The sequence below is a fragment of the Synchiropus splendidus genome, chromosome 2 (assembly GCF_027744825.2).
Source record: "Synchiropus splendidus isolate RoL2022-P1 chromosome 2, RoL_Sspl_1.0, whole genome shotgun sequence".
NCBI lineage: Eukaryota > Metazoa > Chordata > Actinopteri > Syngnathiformes > Callionymidae > Synchiropus > Synchiropus splendidus.
Genome location: NC_071335.1, coordinates 11,320,186 through 11,346,316, shown reverse-complemented (window position 1 = coordinate 11,346,316; position 26,131 = coordinate 11,320,186). Strand labels below are relative to the sequence as shown.

The following is a 26,131-nucleotide window of genomic DNA, read 5'->3' as shown; positions in this document are numbered from 1 at the left end:
CATAAAAAAATGAATTCACAAGGTAACAAGCTATCAAACAATGCAAGACGTATAATTAAATTCCCCCCAATATATAAACAAATAAAATTAAATCTAAGTAGTTATCAGTAAATAGATAGATAGATAATAGTAAATTATATAAAAATGTATAGATAAAGCATCAATAGATAAGATGAAAAGATAAAATAAAAGCCTTTCAGTATCCTTACATATTTTTGTTGAATACATGTTTAACCAAAGGTAATGTGTACTGAATATGTGCACTGAATATACTGAAAATATGTATAGAATGTTTCAGCAACCTTTGCACATAGGAAGTAAAATGACTGCTCTAGCTTGAAGATAAATTAAACATTTGAAGGGTGTCAATGAACTTGAAGAAACTGTTAAGTATATCATTATAAAGCTTATAAAGCCCTAATGATGAACAAGTTCAACTATTCGTAGTGAAGAAAGCATGTGTTTGTTATTCCTGTATTAGGGAATAACATTGCTTAAAAGAGCATTAAATGGCTCAACGGCTTGTTGTGGTTGTGGCATAAGATATCTCTGTTTTATGTATTGCTTTCGTGTGGCCGAGCGCTGAAGAGCATGACCCAGACTTGTAGAGCAGCAGTCACCCCATTATCTTCTTACATCGTTCACAATTGGCAGTACTTGATTGGAAGGCCGTGTGTTTTGCGAGCGTCAGACAGAGACAGATGAGCTCCGCTGGAGCCCACTGACCTGCAGTAATACTCCCATGTTTGTTATCAAGCCGCTGGAGAATTCATAGGCATGTTTGGCGTCGGTCCTCACCAACATTTTCCCCTCCGCCTTATTGTCAGCCGTGCAGATGATATATGTTTAATAGTGGACGTGGCATCAATCACACAGATCAAGAGAGGGATGGTCTGTTTTTCAGACCCAGGGAGGGCTGTGGGGAGAGTCGCCTAGATGCATTCTATTTTGTATTTAAAAGCCAGAGAAATTACCATAACCCATATTTCACGGTTCAGCAAAATGGTGGTATTGCACTCATTTTCTTTGTGTGATCTCATAGTCTGCGCCTGAAAAAGTTATTTACAGTTCAGTGACTCACAATTAGGAGAATAGCAGACCATCTTTTATGTGTCTGCTGTCTTCTTACCGACCGATTTGTATCGGACACCCCGATAGCGTTTTATCCTGGGGCGCTAGACACTGCTGCTTCACTGAGACTAGCTGTTTACTACGTATTAATATGAGGGATTATCACTGCATTTAAGATTTCATCCTGAGACACTAGTTTTTAAAAATGGCCTTTCACTTTGGAATATTTTTATTGTTTTTCCCAAATTTCAAATATACTATCAGTGCATTTGATAGAGTGAGTGGCCGCTTGAGTTAAGTGTTACCAAAAATAGTAAAAAACAGAGGCCTACCGGGCCTAATGGACAAAAGGTAAATGAAACAACTGATGTTTTTTGTCATATTTTATTTGGTCACAAAACGTACATGCTCTTCCTGTAGTGTCAGTTAATAATGCACAAAAAAATGCCTCCATCAACACCAATCATTTTATGTGGTCTATCTTTTGTTGCCATTTTTGCCTCTGGATTTTAGGACACTTGTATTTTGCTGAGTGGATACCCTGAAACTCAATGTATTTACCGTTACCGTTCTTTTACTCTTTAATTAACTGCAATTCATTCCAAACAATGTATATATTTAAGGGGCCTATACTACTATATTTATCTATACTTCATTCACTTTGAATCTTGCCTTCTCTGAAGGAGCTTTGCATGGAAGAAAATCCATGTATATTCAGTATTCCTTCCTTCCTGACTGGTGTTTGGGTTGTAATTTGGGGTGCCTCAACATGTGTGTAAAATGTGAATGAAAGTAAAAGTAAAATCACCATACCACATATTCCATGCTCCTATATTCACTCGGTTGATGCACAACAATCCGTCTGTTCAAGCTCCGTATTTACCCCGAAGTCTGTACGTTTGTGGGGCGCTGGTTCTTGCATTTGTGTAGCTCTTCAGCGTCATGAACCTTTACACGCTGTGATGAGTGTGATCACCATATCAGAATAACTGTAGTGAAAGAATCGCTGTTAGCGCTCGCGGGGGTCAGTGGTGATTTAGTGCTGTACCGTAATTGCGTTCCTGTTCTCTGCTCACAAGCTGAGCCCTGCCTCTGACTTCTGGCAACCAAGGAGGTGCGGCAGGTGAGGGATGATACATTGTAGATACAAAAAGGATTCGAGCGAACTGAAGAATTTGTCAAGAGAAACGTACTTCTGTGCTGCACTGGGATGCAATATCATTTCAAAAGGCCCTGAAAATAGCATGAGGGAATGTATAATGGACAAGAGTGCTGGCGCAGTTTGACTGGGAAAGCTGGACTTTGTGAATAGCCTCAACATTTGAACATGAACTTGGTGATATGGTCACCGGTGGAAGGTGTACTGTAGCAGTGTTCATCGGATCACAGTCAATATTGTCTATATAGGAGGCCAACAAAACCAAATGCTGTGTCCCAAGCTGAAAGCTACCACACACTGTTCTGGGTCATTCCAGGCCAGGCGGGCATGAGAGTCCAGAAAACAAGATGAATGATCAAGAACTCGCAGCAGATGGGTGACTTCAGTGGAAGCACAGAGCGAGGGAGCAAAAGAGCGAGAGAGTAAATGGCTTATAACAATAGGAAGGAACTTAAATGCATTTGTAATGGGAGGAATCAAGAGAAAAAATTGACAATAAGTCACTTGATTGGTACAGCTGACTGCAAAACAGGAATTTAGAGGTGCCGAACTAGTCAGACAGGCATGGACAACAGACCAGACTGGAGCCATCAGAAGCACAGAGAACTGTGTGTCTTTTGTTTCAGTATCATTAGGAAATCTGTTTGAAGGTTGTTGCATTACATGTCCTTTGTTCAGGAGCATTTTCTTCTTGCATTTGGATGTGAAATGTGATCATTTATCATGACATGAAAGTCATGAACATTTGCAACACTTTCAGACACAAACCCACACTCGCACACAGCTAGTGCAGAGTCGATGTGTTGTGTGAACAGACGGGTTGCTGTGTGTAACTATACAGTATAATGGCTTTTGACACAATATAGAGGGTGCTGCCATTCACACTCTACCTACATTCACTAAATAGAATGGTTATCTTCGGCTTTTGTGTAAGATGACCTAGACTCTGATTCAGTGAGCTCCAGTAACCACTAACCCCTCCCTTTATTCCCATCCCCCCTCCCTCCCCCTCCGCTTCCATCTCTCTGCACTCAACAGGACAAGGGATGTCCAGTTTCCTCTGAGATGTGATTCCTTGGGGGTTTAAATCATCTGGAAAAAAAGAAGAAACGCAAACAGGTACGGAAGTGTGAGTGTGTTGTGCGGTGCTTACAATGACTGAGCAAAAAAACTGCTACACTGGAGTGTCTTTAGGTGAAAGATGGACGAACATTTAATATTTTTCATTTTGTCACAATGCTTATTTATGTCTAGTTTCTTCCTTAACTTTCCTTCTCTATGGTTCTTAACACATTGCTTGATGGTAACTTGGCTATATAAGCTAGTAAGAAACTACAATTGTAACAATCTAAATAAAAGACTATAAGAAAGAGGATGTATGTCATTAAATCTGCTTATATTTAGGTAGGTTCTCAGCCATACCTCCGCCATGTTACGGCAAGTCTCGATAAGAACAGCATACTGGGGAATGAATAAAAGTGTAAATGAATCAAGAGCTATACTGGCTCTTGAGAAAATGCAAAATTCCCGTCTGCTTGACTCACTACCGTGAGGGTGGGGGTCAAGGGTCGCTATGCCACACTCGGGGACTGCTATGCGGTGTACCGGAGTCTCATTCACATAATGTTTTGAAGCTATTTCAGATGAACGTTAACAGCACATTTGTTTTATTTCAATCATATGAGGGCGAGTTGTGTTTAATTGGGTCCATTTTAGATGACTTTAGATTAGCTATTTTATGATCATACTAGCCATGTTAGGATGCTGGTGGACAAATTGTCCCACAAATTATTGCCGATATACAATATTTTGAGACCATACCAACCATGACTGTGTACACCTTAGGGCCACACAGCGGCCTAGTGATCCCTGACCACCTTTCTGCATGGAGTTTGCATGTTCTCAGCGTGTGTGCGTGGGTTTTCTCCGGGTTCTCCGGTTTCCTCCCACAGTCGAAAGACATGCTCACCAGGTTAATTGGACAATTGTGTGAATGGTGTGTCTGACCCCTGCGATGGACTGGCGACCTGTCCAGGGTGTACTCATGCTTCTTGCCCAGTGACTGCTGGGATAGGCACCAGCACTCCCCGCACCTCTGAACAGGACGAAGCTTTGGTAAAATGACGATGTTCACCTTATAAAAGAATATTATTTCTCATCAGTATTTTCCCATTGTATTTCAAATGTCTTCATATTTTACCCTTAATTCGTATTGCATTTCATTTCGGTATCTTACATAAAATAAATAAATGAACAATACAGTACAATGCAGTACAATCATAGTCCTAGCTGACAAGACTTACACGGACTCAGACGGCTGTGGTGGTTGTAGTTCGGGTGAGCGTGCATGTTGGATGTGTTACAGTTTTTGTTGTCACCACGAGCTGCCTCGTCTACATTGTTGTGCTCACCTCGCACATTAGGTTTGAAGCCAAACTATTCCCACGCCGGGGCTTTGGCATTTGGCTTTGCAATCATGTTTTCTTCTCCCTTTATTTCCACTAAGATAAAGTATCTTGTGTTGCTCCTCGCGGCTGTCGCTAACTTGCTAAACTGAGTTTGTGCTCGCTGGATGACTTGCTCTGAGGTGATTAACAAGAGGGTTCACTCTGTTTATTCTGCTGTGGCACAAATGCAACCGGAGAGGTGTCTAATATCGTGGACTGAGTGAACCCTCCTGTCAGCGAGTGAAGACGGACTAGTACCTTGAAACTTGACACGAATATTACACTCAACAACGTTTAAAAATAAACCCTCATAGCATTTTATTCATACATAAGCTTCTCACCGGTGGACAAAAAAGCGTTTTTTTCCCCATGAGCCGTGGGTTAGACCAATTTAATTAGTGGTGCTAATGTTGTCTTTTTTTCACCTAGCTGGCAAGCGACATCGAAAATTAATGAACAAATCATTTCATTTTGCTTGCACTCTTCGAGAGTTGAACTAGGTCCCAAATTGGATTTCTGTAACAACATAAGTAAGCCTCCTCCATTTGCATCATGTTTTCAATTAAATAAGGTCATGCCAGTTATTAAAACAAGCAAGAAGTCATTTTTCAAGGAACATTCTGAAGGAAAGGAATTCATTTGATTATGATCAGATGTGTTTCCCAGTGATTTTTACGTCACATTAATATGATTTGTCATTATTAAACTATTTTCTTGCTTGTTTACGGCCATTATGGTGTCCTTGAGAGAGACCTTTTGGTTGCCACTCCATGGTAAAATATGGTCAGCCTCAGTGAGATGGTAATCGGTGCTTTATAATGAACAATAGTCAATATGCTGCATGTGAAGAAGACCTTTTTTTTTAAAGGTAATATATGTTCCCTTATCCAAACTGTTTGTGCTACAACTCCTCAAACAAAAACCTCAACACATTTCACTTCAGTCGCATTCAAAGTTTATATCCTTCATCGTTCATTTACTCACAAGCACCTGGAGCTTTGTTTTGGTAGATGCTTCGGCGTTGATTCTGCTTTTTAGAGACCTAATGTGACTCATCTTTGTCCCAGGAGACCTCCGGGATCCATCTGTGCTTGAAAGTGCTCTAATTGGCAAAACAAATGTGTTTTCTTAAAGTGATAATCCAATCATATAGTGAGGCTGTTCGCCGCTGTGAGAGGACAGAAGAAAGTCAGAAGATGCACTAATTGAAAAGATGGATTGTGTAAACATGGAAACAAGAATCTTAAATAGATCATATCACAACGGAAATTGAATGCCGCAGAACTGTTTTTAGAAAGCAATTCTGCTCAAAATATATACAAAGAGAGGTCTAAAAGAATGGAACAAATTAATGTCTGTGTTTCTCACAACATGTTTTGGCTTTGAAATGTTTGTGTGAAGCCAACTAAAATGATAGGTGCTTTTCTCTTCACTGTATGTAGGTTATATTTGCAGGTTGTCTGTCAAAATGGTGTCTTAACATGAATTTAAAAAGCAATGATAAAGAAAAGAAACAGATTTTTTCCCTGAAAAGTGCAGGAAGACAATTTGATGAGGATGTGTGGTCGTTCACATTTCCTCTCTTCATGAGTTGCCCTGGGGTGTGTAAAACATAGCATTAAAGAGCGAGAATATTGAATTAATTTCAATCAGGATGCTGTTCCCTGAAGACATCAGCCTGAGCACAACAACAAGATCTTTAACTGCCCACGAAACCACTCACTGCAACTTATTTACAGTGAGTTTACAGGCTGAGTCTGGCTTGTAAAATGTCAAATTTATGAGCTTCCTTTTAATTCGAAATATTGTCTCCTCCAATCCGGCTGATGAATTGCAGTTTTTGAATTTATCAATTTTGACTGAATGTTGCCCTTTGGTTTTGGTTTGAACGGTTTGTAAACACGAAGGACATCTTTTCACTTTTATGTCATGAAAATATTTTGTAATACCAGTTTGATTAATTAAGATGTGTTTATTGAACACCAAGGTTATCTCACTCCAAAGATTTGACGGGAAGAATCATTTTGGAAATTAAAATGATATTAGGCACGTGTAGCTGGAGTGTAAAATGGTTGCTCTCTGTTGACTTTCATTCCTTTTTTGAAGGAAGGTAATTTATTTTTCTGAAGGCCACATAGTGCATTTTGGCTCATCAAAACAGGCCCATGGCGTTACCAGTTTTAGATGAAATCATACTTGTAAGGATGGGGTGATATAGCAGCTGTCATATAAAAATTTCTTTATTGTAAAATCATGAATTTGACTTTATGTATTGCTTTTTAGGCTTAAATCCTAGTATGTGGTTTGTCAAACAGTCCTAAAAAAATGATCAAAAAAGAATTGACTTCAAAATGGGCACGGTGTGACCATGTGGTTGTGTTGTGCTGTGCAAAAAAAAAATTTAAAAAATCATAAATCTGGGCTCCATTTTTACACCGATTTAAGCAGCGCTGAGTCTGAGACAGTGTCAGAGTCTCAAACACAGGCCTGGAAGTTAACCATTTGGAACAAGCCATCAAAATGCTCAGTGGCGGGGCTATCAGCGATATTTGTGAATATAAGTTTTGCAAAATTGAGCAGTGTTGGAAACAAATCAAGAACATGTATGCAAAAGTACGTTTGATTTTGCGCGTCTTTGTAATTTGTTTTGCCTTTTTTTTCACACCCATACAGTTCAACTCAATGTCATCATTATCACTTCCAGTATTCGGTTTAGATAAAGGCTGTGGTTTGATAGCTGCAATATTTGATTTGTATTTTTCTACAACTTTCAACTTCATGTAAAAAGAAAAGAACACATCATTACGCCTCCACCCCCTCTCACCCATCAAAACTTGCATTGTGCATTGTCCAAAAATGTGACCTTTTTGTTGCGTGTTGGAGCTTTTGTCTGGACACAATAGGCCCCATATTGTAAACCCTTCAACTCAACGCCGCTGAACTCCAGCTGTAGAACGGCTCCCGCCAGTCAAGGGTACAAGTTGAACGATCACCTGTGGTTTTCATGCATGTGTGTATGCGCCTAAGATAACAGCCTTTTGTGTGGGAACAGCAGATGGGCCATTGTGCTCCTGTACTGACACACACATCTGCCATACACAAGGAAGGACACACATAAGGTGAAGGGGAAAGCCGGTTGAAAATTCTATCTATTTATCTGTCTATAAAGCAAACACTTTCTGTACTTTTCAGGTTTTGTCATCAGTCATGTATTGACGCACAATGACAAGCAGGCTCGGAGGAAATAAATTGAAAGGTCATAGTTTAGAACTACAGGACTCCAGCCGCTGTGAGAACCCTGACAGTTTAAATCCCTCAACTACGACCAGCGAGGCTGTGACCTCCGAGCACTTAACCTTTAACTGTTCCAGTGGAGCAGCTCGGTGGCCAATAGTGGCAGCCTGGGTGAGTGTGTTCCCAGGTGTGACTGTGTGAATGTGATCCGACTTCCTTCCATTGAGAAGTGGCGCCCCTCCCCCTCGCGGGATCACCACTTGTCAGCGATCCTGCGCTGCAGAGGCTAACGTTAATTGAACCTGCTATATTTCTTTCACTTTGTGTTTATTGTGGGACGTATTCCTCTTTGCGCCGTATCAAAGAGCATGACCTCGGCCACACATGCGTCTTTCCTCCCTGCCAAGGGGACAGAGCGACGCTTAGCAACACACTCATGGAAGTTCAAGTGTGCACACATGAATGCACTCTGAACTGATTGCAGAGGGACCAACTCCCTCACGCACATCCTTGACAACACAAAACCACTACAGGGATCAAGATGCTCTTTGTCAACAAGCTCAAAGATCTATTTGTGTCTTGTGTATTCTTTTGAGAATAAAGCATTTATTTGGATGAAGACTCATTGGAAAACATAATGACTCTTGTGAGGGTGAATCAGAAAACCACTCGCTGTTTCCGCCCTACTTTTGCTGAGAGCCATTTCAAGCTGATTTTCTGAAATGTAAAATCTATGAAAAGGCTGGATCGCACATACAACACATACCACTCTGCCGTCTTAGATGCCACAAATGTGAGCGCAGCTTGATGACAGCTTCTCTGCTGCTCCCAAAATCTTCACCAATCGTATGATAATTTAAAAGACTGTGTATTATATCCTTGTCTCTCCAGCTACTAGCTAGCCCGTCTTCACTCACTGACAGGAGGGTTCACTCTGCCCACGATGTCAGACACCACTTCGGCTGCATGTGTGCCACAGCAGAATGAACGTGAGAATGAGTGACGTTTCTCATTGGTCACCTCACAGCTAGTTGTCAAGCGAGCATTAGCACAGTTTAGCATGTTAGCGAGCTCTACAGGGACAAAAACACCAGATTCTGTATCTTTGTGGAAGTAAAGCTAGAAGAAAACATGATCATCATCCCGGTGTGGGAACATTTTGTCTTCAAACTTCATGGTCGAGGTGAGCACAACAACATGTAGGAGCCGGCTTCATGTGGTGACAACAAAAACCAGGCAGCTCAACTGAACCACAAGCACCGGAACACTTTTATGAAGTTAAAGTTTTGTCATCTGAGACCATGAATGCATTTTGTATTGATTATTATTATTATTGTTATTGTTACTACTACTAATAATAATAATTTCAGATATTTTCGATCTCAAAACATTACATTTTAAAGGCTGTACTCACATACATTTTTTGTACATTATCATTACATTGATGATTAAATTGGTCTCAAAATAATGTTGACAACATCATCGTTGATCTGAAATCATTTGTGGGACAATTTATTGACCAGCAAAATGTGTTGTCATGACAGAGCTACTTTCACCGTGCTTCCTCTTAACCTCCTCCATCATCTCCGAACTATTTTGGCAGTTGACTGGTCACCAACTATCTTAACAATTAGTCGACTCACGTCGTGCACAGGTTGATAGACATGGTTTGATTGTAGTGTTATAATAATTCAAAAAGAAAAATAATACAGATATGTGTAATTCATTGTTGTAAGAACTTAGCCTGTTCAGTCCAAGAGCCTCCACCGTTACGCTTCTGTTGCTCTGACTTTCGCATGCACACATAGGAAGTGATGACGTCAGGACTAGTTGACAAACAAAGCTGCTCACGACTTATTTCATAGGTGGTTATCGTCAACTTTGTTGACTACTCGTTGCTGCCAAACTGACATCTTAAATTAAGACTTAACATTTTGCATCAAGAGTGTAATGCATAGTCTGCCAGAAGTGTCGGTCGAGCACAACCTTGAATATCAACCTTCAGCTATGATAACAACAATCCAACAATCAATGAAATTCCAGACACTTAATAGCCATTTCCCATCATCCATCATATTAGAGCTTCGCGCATAAATTACGCTGCCGCCATACTCCCAGAGCTGAGACAGACACCTCCTTCAGCTCCAGGTTTTGCTCCGGTGTTATTTCCCAGCAGGCCGATAAACCATCAGGTAAAACTCCACTAGTTTTACTACTGTGGGTTTACTGCATCATGCATATTCCCACATCTGCCATCCATCAGGTCGTGAACAATATTTTTCACTTATCGTCTTAAATGAAACATAGTTAGGATTGAAGTGACTTCTTTGAGTCTCGCCATCAGTCACAGGAGAAAGCTTGTGCAGTGCTAGGGGTCTTTCTTACCGCTTGAGCCATGCAGTCTGGCGGAGAGTAAACTGGAATAATGTGCTGAGATAGAATGGGCTGATGATGAACAGCTGTAATCACAGATGTTTTCCCTCTTTGTGTCTGTTTACCAGAGTGATTATCCCAATCGCACACTGTCGTGATTTGCTCTCCATTTTAGAAGCCTCGGTGTACTTTCCAACGAAAACACGACTTGTTCAAGTATTACAGGGACTCTAAACATTCCATGCTGGAAATGCTAGCATGGAAAATTCACCGCCACAACAGATGGTTCTATCAGAACGCGTTTAAGCCCTCTGCATAATTCAACAATTAATTATTAAATATGAAAAATATAAATCTACTCATTTGGTCCAATCTACATGCTGATGGGAGAATATGAATCTGAATGTTCTCCTGTTGGATCAAAGATGATTAAGTTCCTTTGGCTCTTCTCCATGCCACCGTCACGAACACATTATACAAATCAAATGCAAATTGGCAAACCGGCTGCAACAATACACAAGGTTTTTTTTTTTTTTTTTTTTAAGCTCAGGGGCAGTTTGGTGTGTCCTCAGAGTTTGATCTTCTGTCTGAGAGTTTATTAAGCTTTTTCCTATTTGAACTTTTAATAAAAACCTTTTCTTTGTCTGCGGATTATATTGTTTTTTTTTTGGAAACAGGTCAGATCTTTGTTAGCTGTTTAAATCGAGGTGGAACACGTTCTGCTTTCTTGGTACAAAGCTTAGTCATCAAACTTATTAAAAATACATTCTATTAGAGCTCTGCTTTTTTTTAAACATTGTACAAAGTATTTTGAAACATTGTTCTCCAAACCTGATAAGTCTGAAACAATGAGGTCTGTAACACATTAGTGGAATTTAGAGGAGTCTATATGCTCCTCTGTGCCCCACACAGGTCCCATCAACAGTGTCTACATTTGGCCAAGATGATATATTCATTCATTTTCTTCATTTAAATTCTAAATTATGAGTTATTTTTATATAGTTGTTTTTCTTTCTAAAAATAGATTCTTTTGACACATTTTAACAGTATGTTTTATGGATTTTGAAAAAACACCTTGTAATACAGTGTCTTCATATGTTTTATCCATTGTTATGTTACCAAAGAATTCACCACATGAAATAAGATTCATGATCTGATCTATGTTGCGAGTCTTTAAATAAGAAGTATTTAAAATGAAACAATGTATAGTAAAATGTATAGTAAGATGATGGGTGGCAAGGCGGACTCAATGTGTGTAGTCCATAGCAGACTTTTTTATCTTGTGTGGATTCCCTGACAGATAAAATATCACCTAAAATTTTGAAAATCTTTCATGTGTCCCCCTTTACCTGCCTAATTTGCATCATGTTATGCTATTTTTAAGTCTCTACAGTGAGTCAGTTATCAAACCTCCTGGACAATGACAATTCATTCACTTGTTTTGTTCAACTTATCCATGGTTTTCCAGGGTTGAGGTAAGGTAAGGTAAGGTAAGGTAAGGTAACTTTATTGTCAAATATGCTACAGTACGAGACATATAGCATGGATGAAATATCTGTTCTCACAGACCTGGACACAACATACAATCACAGACAAACATAAAGATCACAGACACACCATAAAGATTACAGACAGCAGGATACATGCAACAAAAATCGTCACATTGAGGCATTGGCATTGAAGTCTGTGAAGGATACAATGGACGGAAGTTGTGGGACGCCAAGCAGAGCTCCAGTCAAATGATGAGCTCATACAGTATGTATTTTTGGAGGGATATTGAACAAAACCAGCACCGATGTTTTATGGTCACACATTTCCATTGTCAGAGAGTGTGTAAAGAAATTTATGCTTTCGAACATGCTTTGATATGGTCAACCCCGTGTCATCTTTTCACACGTGTGCCGCCAAACAAAGAGGGGAATAAACATGAAATCCATTCCAGAATGCAGACACATGTTGTGGTCTTTTGAATCACCGCATTCTTCATGCATTGGCCTTGTTGATTGGAATACATCAGCACACCAGGGATATGAGACTGCAATAGGATCCAGACCTCTCCGTGGTGTGATTTGAATATGAAATGATGAAATTATTGATTTTGGTTATTTGGGTCTCCCGCCCCGAGGTGATATTGTTGCGGTGCAATCAGCGTCGTTGACATTTAGCACTGTGTTTACCCTTGCTGTCGCCATTGATTGCCTCAGAATCGTTGCGCATACATCCTGCTGGAGCTCATTGTATCATGCGCTTTTTGCCAGTCTGGAATCGTGATGGATGCAGCTTATCAAAAATGCAACAGTTGTGGTCCGGCTTGTGAAAATAAGCACATTGCTTGCAATCATGGAACAGTGGCGCGATAGAGGTCTGCGTTCCAAAGACCTTGAAAAGTCATTACTGTGGTAGGGGATGCAAATAGATGCCGGACAACATTTCAATAGCCCCTGCAAATGTCTTCGATTAGAAAGGAATGATATTTATAGGCTTTCATATGAAGGTAATGGCAATTTGAATTGAATTCCGATGACAAGCCTACGCTTTTACCTGCGAGCTTTTACACAATAGCGCTACATATTTATTCGCATTCAAGCTGCATTTCTGAGTTCTGAAGCCAACCATTCCTGCTGCAGCTAAGCCTGTTGTCCTGATAACGTTTCTCTTTTCTGGTATGTCTAGCAGCACGTTTTTGCCAGACAAATATCCCTATATCACAGTGGACATCTGTCAGGAGGCATTTAATGCACGTCACTGCTAAAAGCATCTCAGCTGTCAGAAAGAATCAAAGGGATTGCGTGATTGTGATTTTTCTCTGTTATCTGTGGCAGAAAAAAAAAATATGGAAAGAGAAGTGGATGAAGAATTTTGATCTTATTAGGTTTCATCGTTCTCTCAAGCTATTGACAGCCTTTGGTTCGGAGACATTTGATTTGAGATTTTAGTCCATTAGTTTCTTCCCTTGCATGGTTTAATAATGAATCAACCAAGCCCACATAAAGTCCTTTTCAATAAATATTTCAGCCACATTATATCTGCTCCTGTTATCTCTGCTTTGAGTAAATGAAGACGCTCCAAGGCAAACCTGCCTGTTAGTCAAAAACAGATCGATGATTAAACTCCATGAACTGTAAGTGAGGGATTCCTGCTGCTATATATCACAAAGAACTTTCCAAATACTGGTCACCATCTTGACGCTGTTTTGATGAAATTCAATAAAAAATGTAATTTATGTCACATCACAGCAACAGTTGTTGATGTTATCAGAAATATGCCCCACTTTTGTCGGTGGACAAGAAGCTCTCTCTCACACGGCCGCAATTTGACCCCAAAATAATATTGACAGAGTTTGTGACAACCTCAACTTACACTGTTTTAATCCAGTGAAAGTGCAAGTTTGCTTTAATTCTAATAAGCTGCTATTTAAAATGACAACTCTTAAACAAGGCGTTTACATTAATAAGACCACAAATCTCCATTGATATTTTTTGGGGGGAAGTTTCCTGATTTTTTTAATGATTTTTTAAATTTTATTTTGAGTACAGCCTGTCGAACAGTTGATCACTCTTATCTCTGAAGGTCATGGTACCATGACATGGTACATGACTTGATCTGGATTTGGTGCTATTCAAAAATATTGAATTTAAAGTTCTTTAAAGAATTTAAAGTAAAAAAGACTTTTCTTTTTTAATGCTCTTGTGGGCTGCGTAAAATGGCTTCTTGGGAAGCTTCTGACCAAGGACGCCACAGCATCTATTCCTTGTGGTTTCTGAAGTTGACAAACAGTAAAATTAATAAACTTATAGTTTTGACGTGTGACGTCAACTAATGAAGTAGATACCGTGTGCTTCTCGAAAAATCAGGTGCGTTACGGAAGTGCACCCACTTGTTTGCTCTGTGGCTCAGTTCGCGTCAGCTGCCGGTCGGCAAATGTGTGTGTAATAAGCCACGCTATATCTTCTCCAATAAACCCAGAAAAACAGACGGTTGATGTGAATTTAAGCGTCTTTCTGTTTGGCTGATAAACGTCTCCTGAAACGATGTTGGACTATAATAGTTTATCTGCAGTGATCATGATGGAGATGTTGTGCTTCCAACTGCGTGGCCAGATAAACCTGATGTAATTGAAATAAACATGAAAACACATTCTCTGACTTAGATGTGAAATCTGTGCAGCACATTTTTAAGTGTTTACATGAAACACATTTCCTTTAGTTCAATAAAAGATAATGGAACTAAATGCATTTCTTTGTGTCTCATTATTACTGGTCACAGTGAGATATCAAGAAATGTGAAAACATTTTGATAATCAAATCACTCTCACTAAATGGTAATTGAATCGTGAGGTGCCTGAAGATTCCCACCCCGTAGTGTCCCACAGCCAGACTCTGATGATACCAAATGATGAATTGGAAGCATAAGGTTGTGTTTTTACGTCCAACTCTGGCGCTGAAAAGTATATTTGAACATGAAAGCTGCCGTCTCCTTGCAGAGCTAAAGCCTTTGAAGAGGGTTTAAATCTAGGCCACGAGTGTCATATGCAGCCAGTTTGTCTGACTCTTCTTTTCGGGTGCATCACTGCTGAGGTAGCGCTTCTTTGTACTGTACTAGACAACTTTGTCCTGCTCACTCCTCCCCTCACAAACGCAATTAGACAGAGAAAACTTTGCCTCTCCCTGTGTGTTGCTTTAAGGCACAGATTTGATGAATCCAATGTGACAGTACTGGGTTTAGAGCTCCGTGACTGAGGAATACAGAGATGGCGATGAGGGAGTGTTTGGCCATGTAGACAGATTCATCAAAGAAAGAAAAATGTTGGCTGTGGCAGTGAAATCCACATCACTGTATCTCTATTTAATGTAATTGATAGCAGCAGAGGTAGTTTTGTAACTCATCAGCTCCTCCCGCGTGGGATGGTGAGCCGTGCTTCCGAGCCAGTGCGTGCCCCGATGACGATCGCTGTGTTGCTCCATCGCCATTTTGCTCGGTTGCAGATGTTTTTCTGTGTTTTTAAAAAACGATAAAGGAATCAAACCTCAAGAGTGAATTGCCCCTTGCTCAAAAGGGAGTGACTGGAGTGAGACAAACATTCATTCACATTTCAAATGCAAACCAGCTAGTCGGGTGACATTTTTAGGTAGTACTTGAAAGAGCACACAGATTTCAGGGAAGCAGTTTAAGGCAGATTACAGTGATTAAAAGGGATTAAGTTCTTATTCCTTTGTTGATAATAGGCAGCTTCAAGACAGAATAAAACAGTTGAAACATTGCAGAATACAGTGGAAACTTGTGTGGTGGTTCACCTTCCTTTGAGTGGGATTCTTGTGTCACGTTGACTAAATGTTCATGTTCAAATTCAATTCAGTTCGAGTCAGTGCGATTACTGTACCATGGACGAATGGTACTCCTTTAAACAGAATGCTGAATTAGCCTTTCCCCCGCTTCATTGCTGAACACTAATTTCAGTGTAAAGCATAGCTTCAGACGGTTGGAGTAAGTGCACAATGACATTTAATATTTAACAAAGGGACTGAGTTAAAAAAAAAAGTGAAAAAAAAGATCAATCTGAATTGTTTTTTCCTGCGTGTGGCCCGACATAGATTCATAAAACGCCTGAATCGATTATGTAATGTCGTTATGTAATGTTTTTTTCTGCCATGAGTCATCCAGTAGTTCGAACTGGAACGTAAACACTATTGTTTTTAATTACATGAGGCAAAATAGTACATTTTCCTATTTGCAATGTGTACGGCAAAAGAATCTCTTCCATCTTTAAGCTAAATTCGTATAATCGAATATCGAACCTTTACTCTGAACTACTGTAGTTCATTAAAAATATTTATTTAATTTCACCTAAAGCGCAGTTCCTCACTTCTTCATTTTTCAAGGTGCTTAATGTCACACACTGGATTGCGTTGGTAATGAATCAGCCTTATTAGCCTTATTTACTCTGCTAAGGAGCTTATGTTTTCACTGCCTCTTATTTGTCTGTCTGTGTTCAAAGTTACTTGAATAATTAAGGATAGATTTGAATGTAGTTTGCAGGAATTGGGACAAGGAACAAATGATTCCATGCTGGGAGTGACCCGCTTCACCTTCCGAATCAAGATTTATTTTTTTTTACGGATGCTTTGTCATTGTGTTGGGGCTGACTGGCGTTGACTCTGTCTGAGTGCTTTTCCAGTTTTTTAAAACTAAACATAGAACAGCTTTCTTTCACACCGTGATACCTATGTGATGTTTCATCTGTAGATGAACATACGGAAGAGCATATTAGGGCAGCTTTAAAAGCATTTTGCTGATGTAAAATGATGCATAAATCTGCATAAACTTGCAAAGAAACCTGCATCAAAAAGGTCCACTGTTTGAGCCAAGCTTAAAGTGAACACTGTTATTCTGCCATCCGTGCCAATAGTGAGTTTATTGGGTGCGGGCCTCTTGCCTGACATGACTTGGGCTATTAGCTCCCTGATATCTGCACTACCTGGAAATGGGTTGAAGAAATGGATGGATGCAGCTCTAAAAGGCTTTTCCCCAGTTTTGTCTTTGAGCTCTTGACATCTACCTGCTCACAATCTATGACACTCAGTTCCAGAATTGACCTTTCAGACGCAGTCCTGAGTCTTGTGAAAGACTTACCTGAGGATATCAGGCAAAGACATTCCAACAACATGTCTGCCCTTTTTATAAGCATGTGCAAAATGTATCATTTTATTTTTGGTTTGAAACACATGGGGCAGCACACATGCATGCCTACTTATCCGTCCGTGATTTTTCTCGAGCCTCCTCTGGCTCTTCTGACTGCCGCATCGTCTTTCTTCTCTGGCATACTTTATTTCCTATTCCCCGTTTATCCACCTCACTCCATCTCCACTCTAACATCTTTGCCACTCTCCATCTTGGAGGGCATGGAGAGTTGATTAGACTTTCACATTCAAAAGCTGAGGGAGTCTGAGCAGCAGCTGTGAGGAATCAAAACAGTGCTGCCGTGGAGTCAAGGTTTTGAGCGGCGGATTTTCAGGGCGAGTTTGGTGCATCAGATTTCTGCAAGCGTGTTCACAGCAGCCAGGGTTAGTCATGCGAAAGCTGAAGCGGTCTGGTCAAAGCTGGAGTCTCCCCAGACCCATTTTTCTGACGGGCAGAGAATGTCTAACATGGGAGGAGAGGATGAGGTACTCAGCCTGAAGCTTTGAACTAGTTCAGAGAGGAAACCATGTTTTTATGGGCATCTAGATCGCAGTATTGTCGGAATACCAATGAGAGTCTTGTGTTAGATTATAATGTATATTGTGTAACTTGGTGGAAAAGATTAACGTGCTACAATATTATAAAAAAATACATATTTAATGAAATTACAGAAATATTTTTTTTGGCCTCAGAGCTGTGGATGTATCCCTATCTGATTCATGATTTCAAAACGGAGTATTTAAATCTGTTACATGATTATCATGATAGGAAAGCGTGCGAACAACACCAGACCTTGCGATGAACCGATGCGGTCGCTTTTCAACCGAGGGCTCCAAATTGACCGAAACTTGTCACAGTGATGTGGGGGTGACCTATACCTTAAAGGCTACAGCATTCTGCACGTCTCAGCTGCAAAGCCTCACAAAGGATTTACAAGCAGTGTTGTATGAAATAAATTGCCTTCCCAAGCACTTGTCTTCGGGGCATGATCACAATTGTGCACATTCCTACGGGGGACCGATCCCTCATCCACATATCTCTGACCCGTTTACGGGTGTGTAGATGTGTGTGTTTCTTGCGGGCATGCCACACACTGGATGTCGAAGCTTGGTAACAGACAATGAAATGTGTGGAGACATGACTCGAGTATTTTTCTTTAAAAAGAAGGTTCGAGTTAACTTATTATCCAGCACATGCTTCAGTTTGGCTACGTGCTGCCAACATCAAGTCAACGCAAATCAATTTGATCTTGGATGTATTTTGGTCCTCCTGGGGCCCACGTCTCACTGAGGGACTTTTCACTTTTAATCACGTTCCTTGGCTTCAGCTGGACAATAATGAGGGCAGAGTTCTGATTCACGCTGTTCCCGGGGTGTGTTTGTTAGTGCGGTGAATGTGAGGTTTTGTGTGGGCTTGTCTTTCCCTGCGCCACAAGTGGAGCTGCCACCAACGCTGCACTTCCTGATTAGTCATTTATCCAGCTCCACATAATGAAATTAGCTGTCTGTGTCTCTGTTTGTGTTTAACGCTCACTCCAATCAAAATTCTTCCCGCCTGCCTACCTTTGCAGCGCCTGGTTCCCGCTTCCCCAGCGTCACCCACGCATCATGGCCTTGCACCTCCACTCACACACAGGAGGGCTTTACTGAGTTGGATGAACTTTCCGTGGCAGGCGAACTGGAGGTAATTTACCGTGGCGCGGCGGACACATGCCATTTTGCTAAACACGCTGCATGGCCCCCAGAGCTTTGCTGTGCTCTCCAACCAAGCACGAATGAGCAGGAGAACAGACAGAAGAATGGAGAACAGATGAAGTTGATAAAACTAGTGCGATGTGCCAGTGTTTGTACAGGGTCATGCAGGTTTGAGTGTGTGTGACTGTGTGTGTCTTTCTTCTTCTTATGGTATCTCCCACCAGCCTCCTCCACCTTAACATATCTGGTGCATCCTCTCCAGTTGCACCTGGCCTCTTCATGTCCACCTGCATCCATGAGGTTTTTCTCCTTTTTGTTCCTCCCATCCTTAACATTTGTTGTCCAGCTACCCGTTTTTGGTCTTACCTTTAAAGGATAGAATTGTCAGAGGATGTAATGGATCATCAGGGGGACTCGAAAGTCTCAAGGCGGAGAAGTTGATCTACCTTCTTTAGATTGATCACCTAGATTAAAGTAGTCTGATCAAATGTCTACATTTCAAGGCTGTTAACCAGAGTAAGTGTGAAGTCCTTGAGGATGTGGCGGGGGACGCAGGAACCGTAACACAACAGCCACTGCTGAAAACCTCAACCATCCATTCGCTATTGCAGCACAGAGCAGAACAAATGGTTACGCCAAATGAAAGAAGGGATCTCAGGAGCAGAGCAGTACCAAGCTAGCCGTCTGTCAAGGAAGAGGCCACACCTCTCTCTGTGTACCTTTTAGGCAGAACAGTTTCCAAGGTGGCGGGTGGTCACATTGAAAGCGCGAGAGATACTTAATATAGGAGGGTGTAACTCGCTACTTGGGCTAGTAGTTGGCTTGCTGCACTTGAATGGTCACAGTTGGGTCACAGTGTGGAGAGGAGGAGCAGAGCAAGTGGATAACAATGACAATGACAACTTCAAGGGTGAAATAAAGGATTTCTGGCTGGAACAACCCCCCACACCCAATTCCCTGCACCCCAAATGAAACATGGCCATTCAGCGTTATTGAATTGGTGATACTAAAAATGCAAAATGTTCACAAATATGGACTTCATATTTATGGCAGTGATTCATACAATATTTGAAACATCTTTTTTAAAAATCATTTGTGGAGGCATATTTTACCATGGCGTTGCAACACGTCCACATGCAGCAGAGACCCTGAAATATTATTGAATAAATACAAATAATAATTAATAACAATGCTGGAATAATACAAGTAATCGTGAAGAGGATGTTTGTCTATGAACTGGCCCTGAGGCTACTCTCATGGTCCCATGTTGGACATCTATAGCAGGAGCCCAGAAGTATTCCATACAGAATGAGAGGTGGCTCTTCTAAATCCTCACTGGAATCGTATTTTCCATGCGCTCAAACTCAACTCCCTCATTGTTGTCCGGATGTTGCTCAACTTTATGATAGTGCGTCAGTGATAAGAGGACATGAACATGAAAACTCAGGATTTAACGGTGGCGAGCGTTCGATGTTTCTTTTATGTCTCGATGAGAAAATCACTTCCATATCAATGAGTCATGATGCAGCATCAGCGTTGATAGATTTGAGGCTGATTGACAGTCATTTCATGTCATAGCAATTATCCTCATTCGTCACTCTTTGTCGGCGCAGAAGAAAACAAGAGTGCCGGACTTGTTTGATGGCTAAACTGTTGCTGGGCACTGCTCGATTCAAACCAAAGTCATTTCACTTGCTTCATTAGCTGAACAAGCCGAGGCCCAGCATGAACAGAGACTCCAGAGAGTCTTACCTATATGACCTACTTCCTTGTCATCTGTCCTCTCATCTCTTGCAGTTTCATTGCAACTGGTCGTGGCTTTGTCCTCACTCTCTTTCTCCTACAGTCATTTGCTTTCTGTCAACGTAATGCAATAATATTAGGAGGTAACATCCAATACGGTGGTTCGATCAAGCCTTGTGTTTATTCCGACAGAACACACCTACACACACACGCACACACGTGGATTTATACCTTGATCCTTGAGGGGAGCTCTCATTGACACAATGCTTTCCCCAGCCTCTCGCTGTTAGCCTGTTAACCATCCAAAACAAACAGCTAACCTTAACCATGACTCTGTACCAAATGTTTTCATCCTGAAATTGAGGCTAGGACTTGGAATCCCCACAGAGCAAAATGTCCCTACAAAACTAAAAGTGTTTTTTTTCCCAAGAATTAGTCCCCACAAGGGTAGTTATACGATTATACACAAACATCCTGGTGTTATAAAGGAGCAAGACGCTGGGTGGTCACAGAGTGGACAATAGCGCTTTATATTAAGAGGGCACCTGATATCTGATATACAGGTGACATTCCTGCAGGTTTGGATGTATGTGTGTTGCCGTGTGTGTATTCATGCGTGTGTGTCCGCATGTGACATTTGTTGACAAGGTAGGCCTCCCTGGTCAGCCCTCATTATAGAAAGACTCTCCGGATGAGGTGTGTTGTGACAGGCAAGACTCGTTACCACACATATATGGCACACACTCACCGACACTCACATACACAGACACACACGCTGTCACGATCAAACAGTGTAGGACTGAATGAAGAAAAGAATGCTGTTGTTAATGCATTGACAGGTCCATAATATAAGACAAATATTCTATTATCATTACTACTGTATATAAGTCAAATGTTATCGTTCATGTGGTTGTTGGGAGCTATTGAATGTGGCAGAAGAAGAGGAAGACTGTGACTTACATGGTTGTTGTGAAGAACAATTTACTTGTTGTTTATCAAGCTCTTTTATAGCTTCAGTCTCAAAGGCAAGTTCTCCTTTACATCTGCTAGACTGATGAAACAGCCGCAAATGCATGAAGAATGTTTTGGATTAAAGGGAGTGTTTGCATTTGTTAAAACATGTAATTCATCAGTGCAACAGCTTCAGATGAAATTCTCCGATTACTGAGATCAGTAACGTGCGTCACTGCTGGGCTCCCAACTTATTCTCTCCAGTGGACAAGTTTGGGAGTCATTAGTTGGGCGGTCGCTGCTCTGTTTTGCCAAAATAGTGAAGAAATTGGATGTTATTTCTCTCAAAAATACTCCTGACCTTTTGAACAAGTGTGTTGCTTGATATATGGTGAGCAATACAATCGCTAGACTTCCCTGCACTTATGTCAGTCAGGGAGGCCTATCACACTAAAATGAACTCAGAACTACAGTTCATGGTACAATCTGTGCAGTATATTGCGATATAAATTCTATTTTTCTCTAAAATATAAGAGGAACTTTGCTGTGCAGAGGAAATAGGGTGTTCAGTGAACTACATAAAGGGCTGTCTCAGTTCACTAGTTTCATTAAGTCTGGTGTAGGACTGAGAAGATCCCGTATCTTTTTAAAATGACCTTCTTTGTGTAATCATTTATCTCTGCTGACACACTGAAATCTATTGGGACGAGAATCACTTACAATAATGGCATGCAATATGGGAGGTGTAGTTTTCTCCTCGTTGGATTTTCATAACAACCATTTGTGCCTCATGCTACAGCTGAGCACATTTATTTCCAATAAATCTCAGCTCTGGGAAGCTTTCGCCAGAGTTAAGTGTTATTCCTTATTTCCGGCAGGACATTTCATTCATGTGCTCACCATGCCTGAATGAGCCACCCATATGTCCCTGCTATCGTCGCCGTTACTGGGCGGTTATTTATAATTTAATAACTTATCAACACATTAGGATAATGAAATGAAACAGGCTAGCGATTCAGGGCAATGCTCCGGGCAGTGTGGACAAAGGAGAGGGAGAATATTTCAGCAGCATCAGTAGAACATATGGGAATATGCGCTTGTATGAATAATGAAAGTAACTTGGAATTCTGGACTGCCTGTGGCTGGCACGCAACCATTGTCTGCAGAGGCGCAGCGACTGTGGCGGAAATGAAAGGGTTAATTCACTGATGAGAGGGTTGATGGCGGAGCATACGGGGTGATAGAATTGCCTTTGAATAATGGAGGAGAGGAATGCTGTGGCTGGTGGCGTCCGGCCATATGTCAGTGAGCGTCTCGGTGAGGACAGCTGGTCATATTGCTCATGTTCGACCGACTTAGAGCTCAATCAATCAGAATAGCTGCGTGGAGTTGTTTAAGCCCAACATGAAGAAAGCGCTCGCGTCTAATGTGCCGGCGCTGTTGGATATTTGTCAGGATCTGCTTCTGATATAGGATCCACTCCCCGTCAGTCCACTATTGAATGTTGAGTCAGTTGATGATGTTGAAAGTGGAGCCTTTGGGCTGATGTTGAAGATGATATAACTTGAGTCTTCAGGTGATGAAAGCCATCTGTGTCATGGGGAATCTTCAAAACAAGTGCACTCACTGTCAGTGTTTGTAGCGGGGACACACTTCACTTGAAGATTTTCAGCAACGCTTTATGTCGGGGAACACATGTTAACTATCGATGGACTAGTTACCTGCCTATTTACAGTCAATAATCCGTAAATGTGGTGTTAAGAGCAAACTTTTGGTGAGTAAAATGTAGTCAGCAAAACCAGATACTAATAAGTACTTTATAATGATTCATTACAGACTAATAAGCTGCTAATTCATGTGCAAATAAGTTGTTTATTTATAGTAATATAGGTTCCCTGTCATCAAATTTTCAGCTAAATCATTGAGATTGTTTCATCATCAATGTGCCGATTTGTTTGTTTTTTTAAGATATGGTCTTATGTCATTCACTTTTACATAGGTATTCAGAATTATTTGTGTTTGTTTGCAACTTAATTCATCATCTTAATTTTTAATTTTACACCTATTACTTTTTTCTTTTTCCTCAAAAAAAATTTGGATGGCTTTGTTATGACCTTCAATTGTGTTTCTTGTCGACTGTTATCTTTCAGTCTCAGCTTTATTATATCAAACTTTCTTTTTTAACTTGCAGTCAGGATTTTTTGTATTCTCCCCTACTATGTATCAAAAAGAAGTCAGACTTTAGATTTTATCATTTGAACCACTTATTACAAAAGATTTTTCTTGCATGGCTGCCTTCACAGATCACTTGGAACAATTAGTGACAATTACCTAGGCGTGTTTTTCTAAATTAATCCAGCTCCTTCCTGACATCGTCATAGTGACAGCTCAAGGATGAACTGAGTGGGGAAAAAAAAACAAAAAAATTGGTCAAAGCAAGTGCTTTTTGTTCAAATGTATTTTCCAAACAGCAGCATAATGGCAGTGGTAATTGCAAGTTTTGCTGTCAAAGACTGTGTACCTGCCACGGCAGCAACACAATTGGCGCATAGCTAATTAAACTCCACTCCTTTGACACATTTTGATTTGGAAATAAAACATGCTGTGAACATTAGTTTTGTTTTTTTTAATCGCAAGCCTAATTTATTACCGAGTCCTATTTTATTTTACTTGCATCATAACATTTAATAAATGTATACATGCTCTTATATGTTTTACATATGCTGCTCTTCAACGTGTGGCGAATAAGTAAAAGAATCTTATAGAATGTGTTAGAGCGTCTGCTATTTAAGTCTCAAAATAATTTGTTCACTCTTCCTGGCCTCCTTTGATAGGTTTGCTTGATGCATGAGGCGAATTGCGGGACGTCTTGTTGACAATCTCTTAAATTTATAATATGACTCACACAAGAGTGAGTGGAGCACATTGTGCTCATGTTATCTGGGCTGAGCCTGTTCAGACCGATTTATCGGCTGCAGTGGACTTATGCCTCAAGGTGCCTGTCTGTATATGTTCCGTCTGCTGGACAATATGTATGCCGCTTCATACGTCTGGGCTCCATGGAAATCCAACAATACAACAAAATGCACATTGTTTCCGTCAAGGTTGGAGGTATAGCTGAGCCACTAAATAGGTTACTGAGTCGGAACACTGGTTCCCGAGTCCCTGGGACAGTATGGTAACAGTATGGTTACTTGCGAGTAACCATACTGTTACCATACTACTTGAGTAGACATAAAAATAAAACATGTGTTTGTGCTCAGTATTTATTTTCATATACTGTATGATTTAGTAGGGCTGTGAATCTTTGGTTGTCTTACTATTCTATTATAATTATTCTGCCTACGATTCGATTTTTTTAGGTGTCATGATGCATTACGATTCAGTACAGTTTAAGTAACAGTTTACATCCGGAATTCTTATACAATAGAAAATCAGATTTTCCGTTAATGGAGATAATCAAGAAGCCAGATGAATTTCAACTCACTTTTTTATTATTCATTCATTGTCCTGTCCTTCAACACACACTTGCGTACAGACAGAAATTCTAGTTACAACCTCTTGAACTCAAAAATGAATCACATGTAAAATGTAACAGTCACATGACAGATACAAAAATGTTATCAAACTGCCAAGTGGTTCATAAAATAAAAAATAAATAAATAAATAAAAAAGAAATTTGAAAGTTGTTATGGCTACAGGGCTAGGTATTATGTTATCTTTGGTTTTATTACACACTGTGGGTGCAACATCTTTTGTGAAATGGCTGCAAGATGGAGGTTTTCTGCTATCCAAACAGACAGTAGACCCATCACTTTCTTGGTCATTTTTCATTAAAAAAAAAACCACTATTATTGTTTGTTTCAGTAGCAGTTGCAGGCCTTAGCATCTCTAGATGGAAAGGCTTATTTGGTTTCTTAGATCTGTAGTTTCTTAGTTTCTTAGAGAACTTCTTCAACATTTTTATCTGCCTTTTTCTCTTTTCATGTCCTCCTCTGACTCCCTTGTTTTTCTTTTGCTATTTGTTCCTATGGGGTTACAGTTGGTGCCGGCTTCCGCAAGGCTGCTATTGTTCTGAATCACTGTGCTATACGCTTGTTGTCCATAGAAGGACTCGATTGCCAAGTTAAACATTCTTCCTGGAGGACATTTTGGCCTTTCCTGACAAGGTTTAGGGGGTTAAAACATCAGTATCATTATGGCATTATGGCAGGTCCCCACAAAGGCGGTGTGGCAAACGTAGGTCTGTGTTGTCCAGAGGAAGTGGCTGGAGCTATTGTCTGAGACTCTGCCCTGCTTGAATTGTATGGCCACACTGATCAATAGTCTCTGTTACACATGATATATTTCCCATGGCTCTGGGTGTCCACTCCACACTCCATCTGTCCCCGGCTGTTGCACACTTCCTGGAGGACGGCTTCATTGTTCTCTATATTCTAAGCACAACCCAGAGAAACTCGTGTTTTAACGGCTCCAATAAAGATGGTAATCAAGCACAAGTCGGTCTGTGCGGGAAAAACGCCTTTGTTAAAATGCAAAACAAGTTAATACCATTGGAATTTGATGAGAGCGGAAAAGATTAAAAGACAGGAAAAAGACTGTAAATCATCCATGAGTCCAATTAAGTTTCACTTGTCAGTAATCATTAAATGCATTATTACGATGCTGCAGCATCGTATTCCGCTCTGTATGTGGCTGTAAGAATGAAGCATTACACTCTTGCTCTGGACATTTCTGTACGCGTGGGAAGGAAGGTGGCGGTGGGAAGGATGATTGTTTTA

General features: G+C 40.6%; 1 protein-coding gene across 8 annotated transcripts in view; it reads left to right on the top strand.

The window, feature by feature from the left end:
* The window catches only part of adgrl3.1 (adhesion G protein-coupled receptor L3.1), a 136,062-nt gene that overhangs the window by 7,960 nt on the left and 101,971 nt on the right, over window positions 1-26,131 (top strand). For 7 of the 8 annotated variants that reach the window (XM_053854949.1, XM_053854943.1, XM_053854948.1 and 4 more), the window contains exons 2-3: window positions 3,269-3,349; window positions 18,533-18,645. In XM_053854949.1, the coding sequence (XP_053710924.1) occupies window positions 18,617-18,645 (29 nt within the window). In that variant the 5' untranslated portion in view covers window positions 3,269-3,349; window positions 18,533-18,616. The remainder of the gene's footprint in view (window positions 1-3,268; window positions 3,350-18,532; window positions 18,646-26,131) is intronic. The other variant, XM_053854946.1, reaches the window with a different exon arrangement.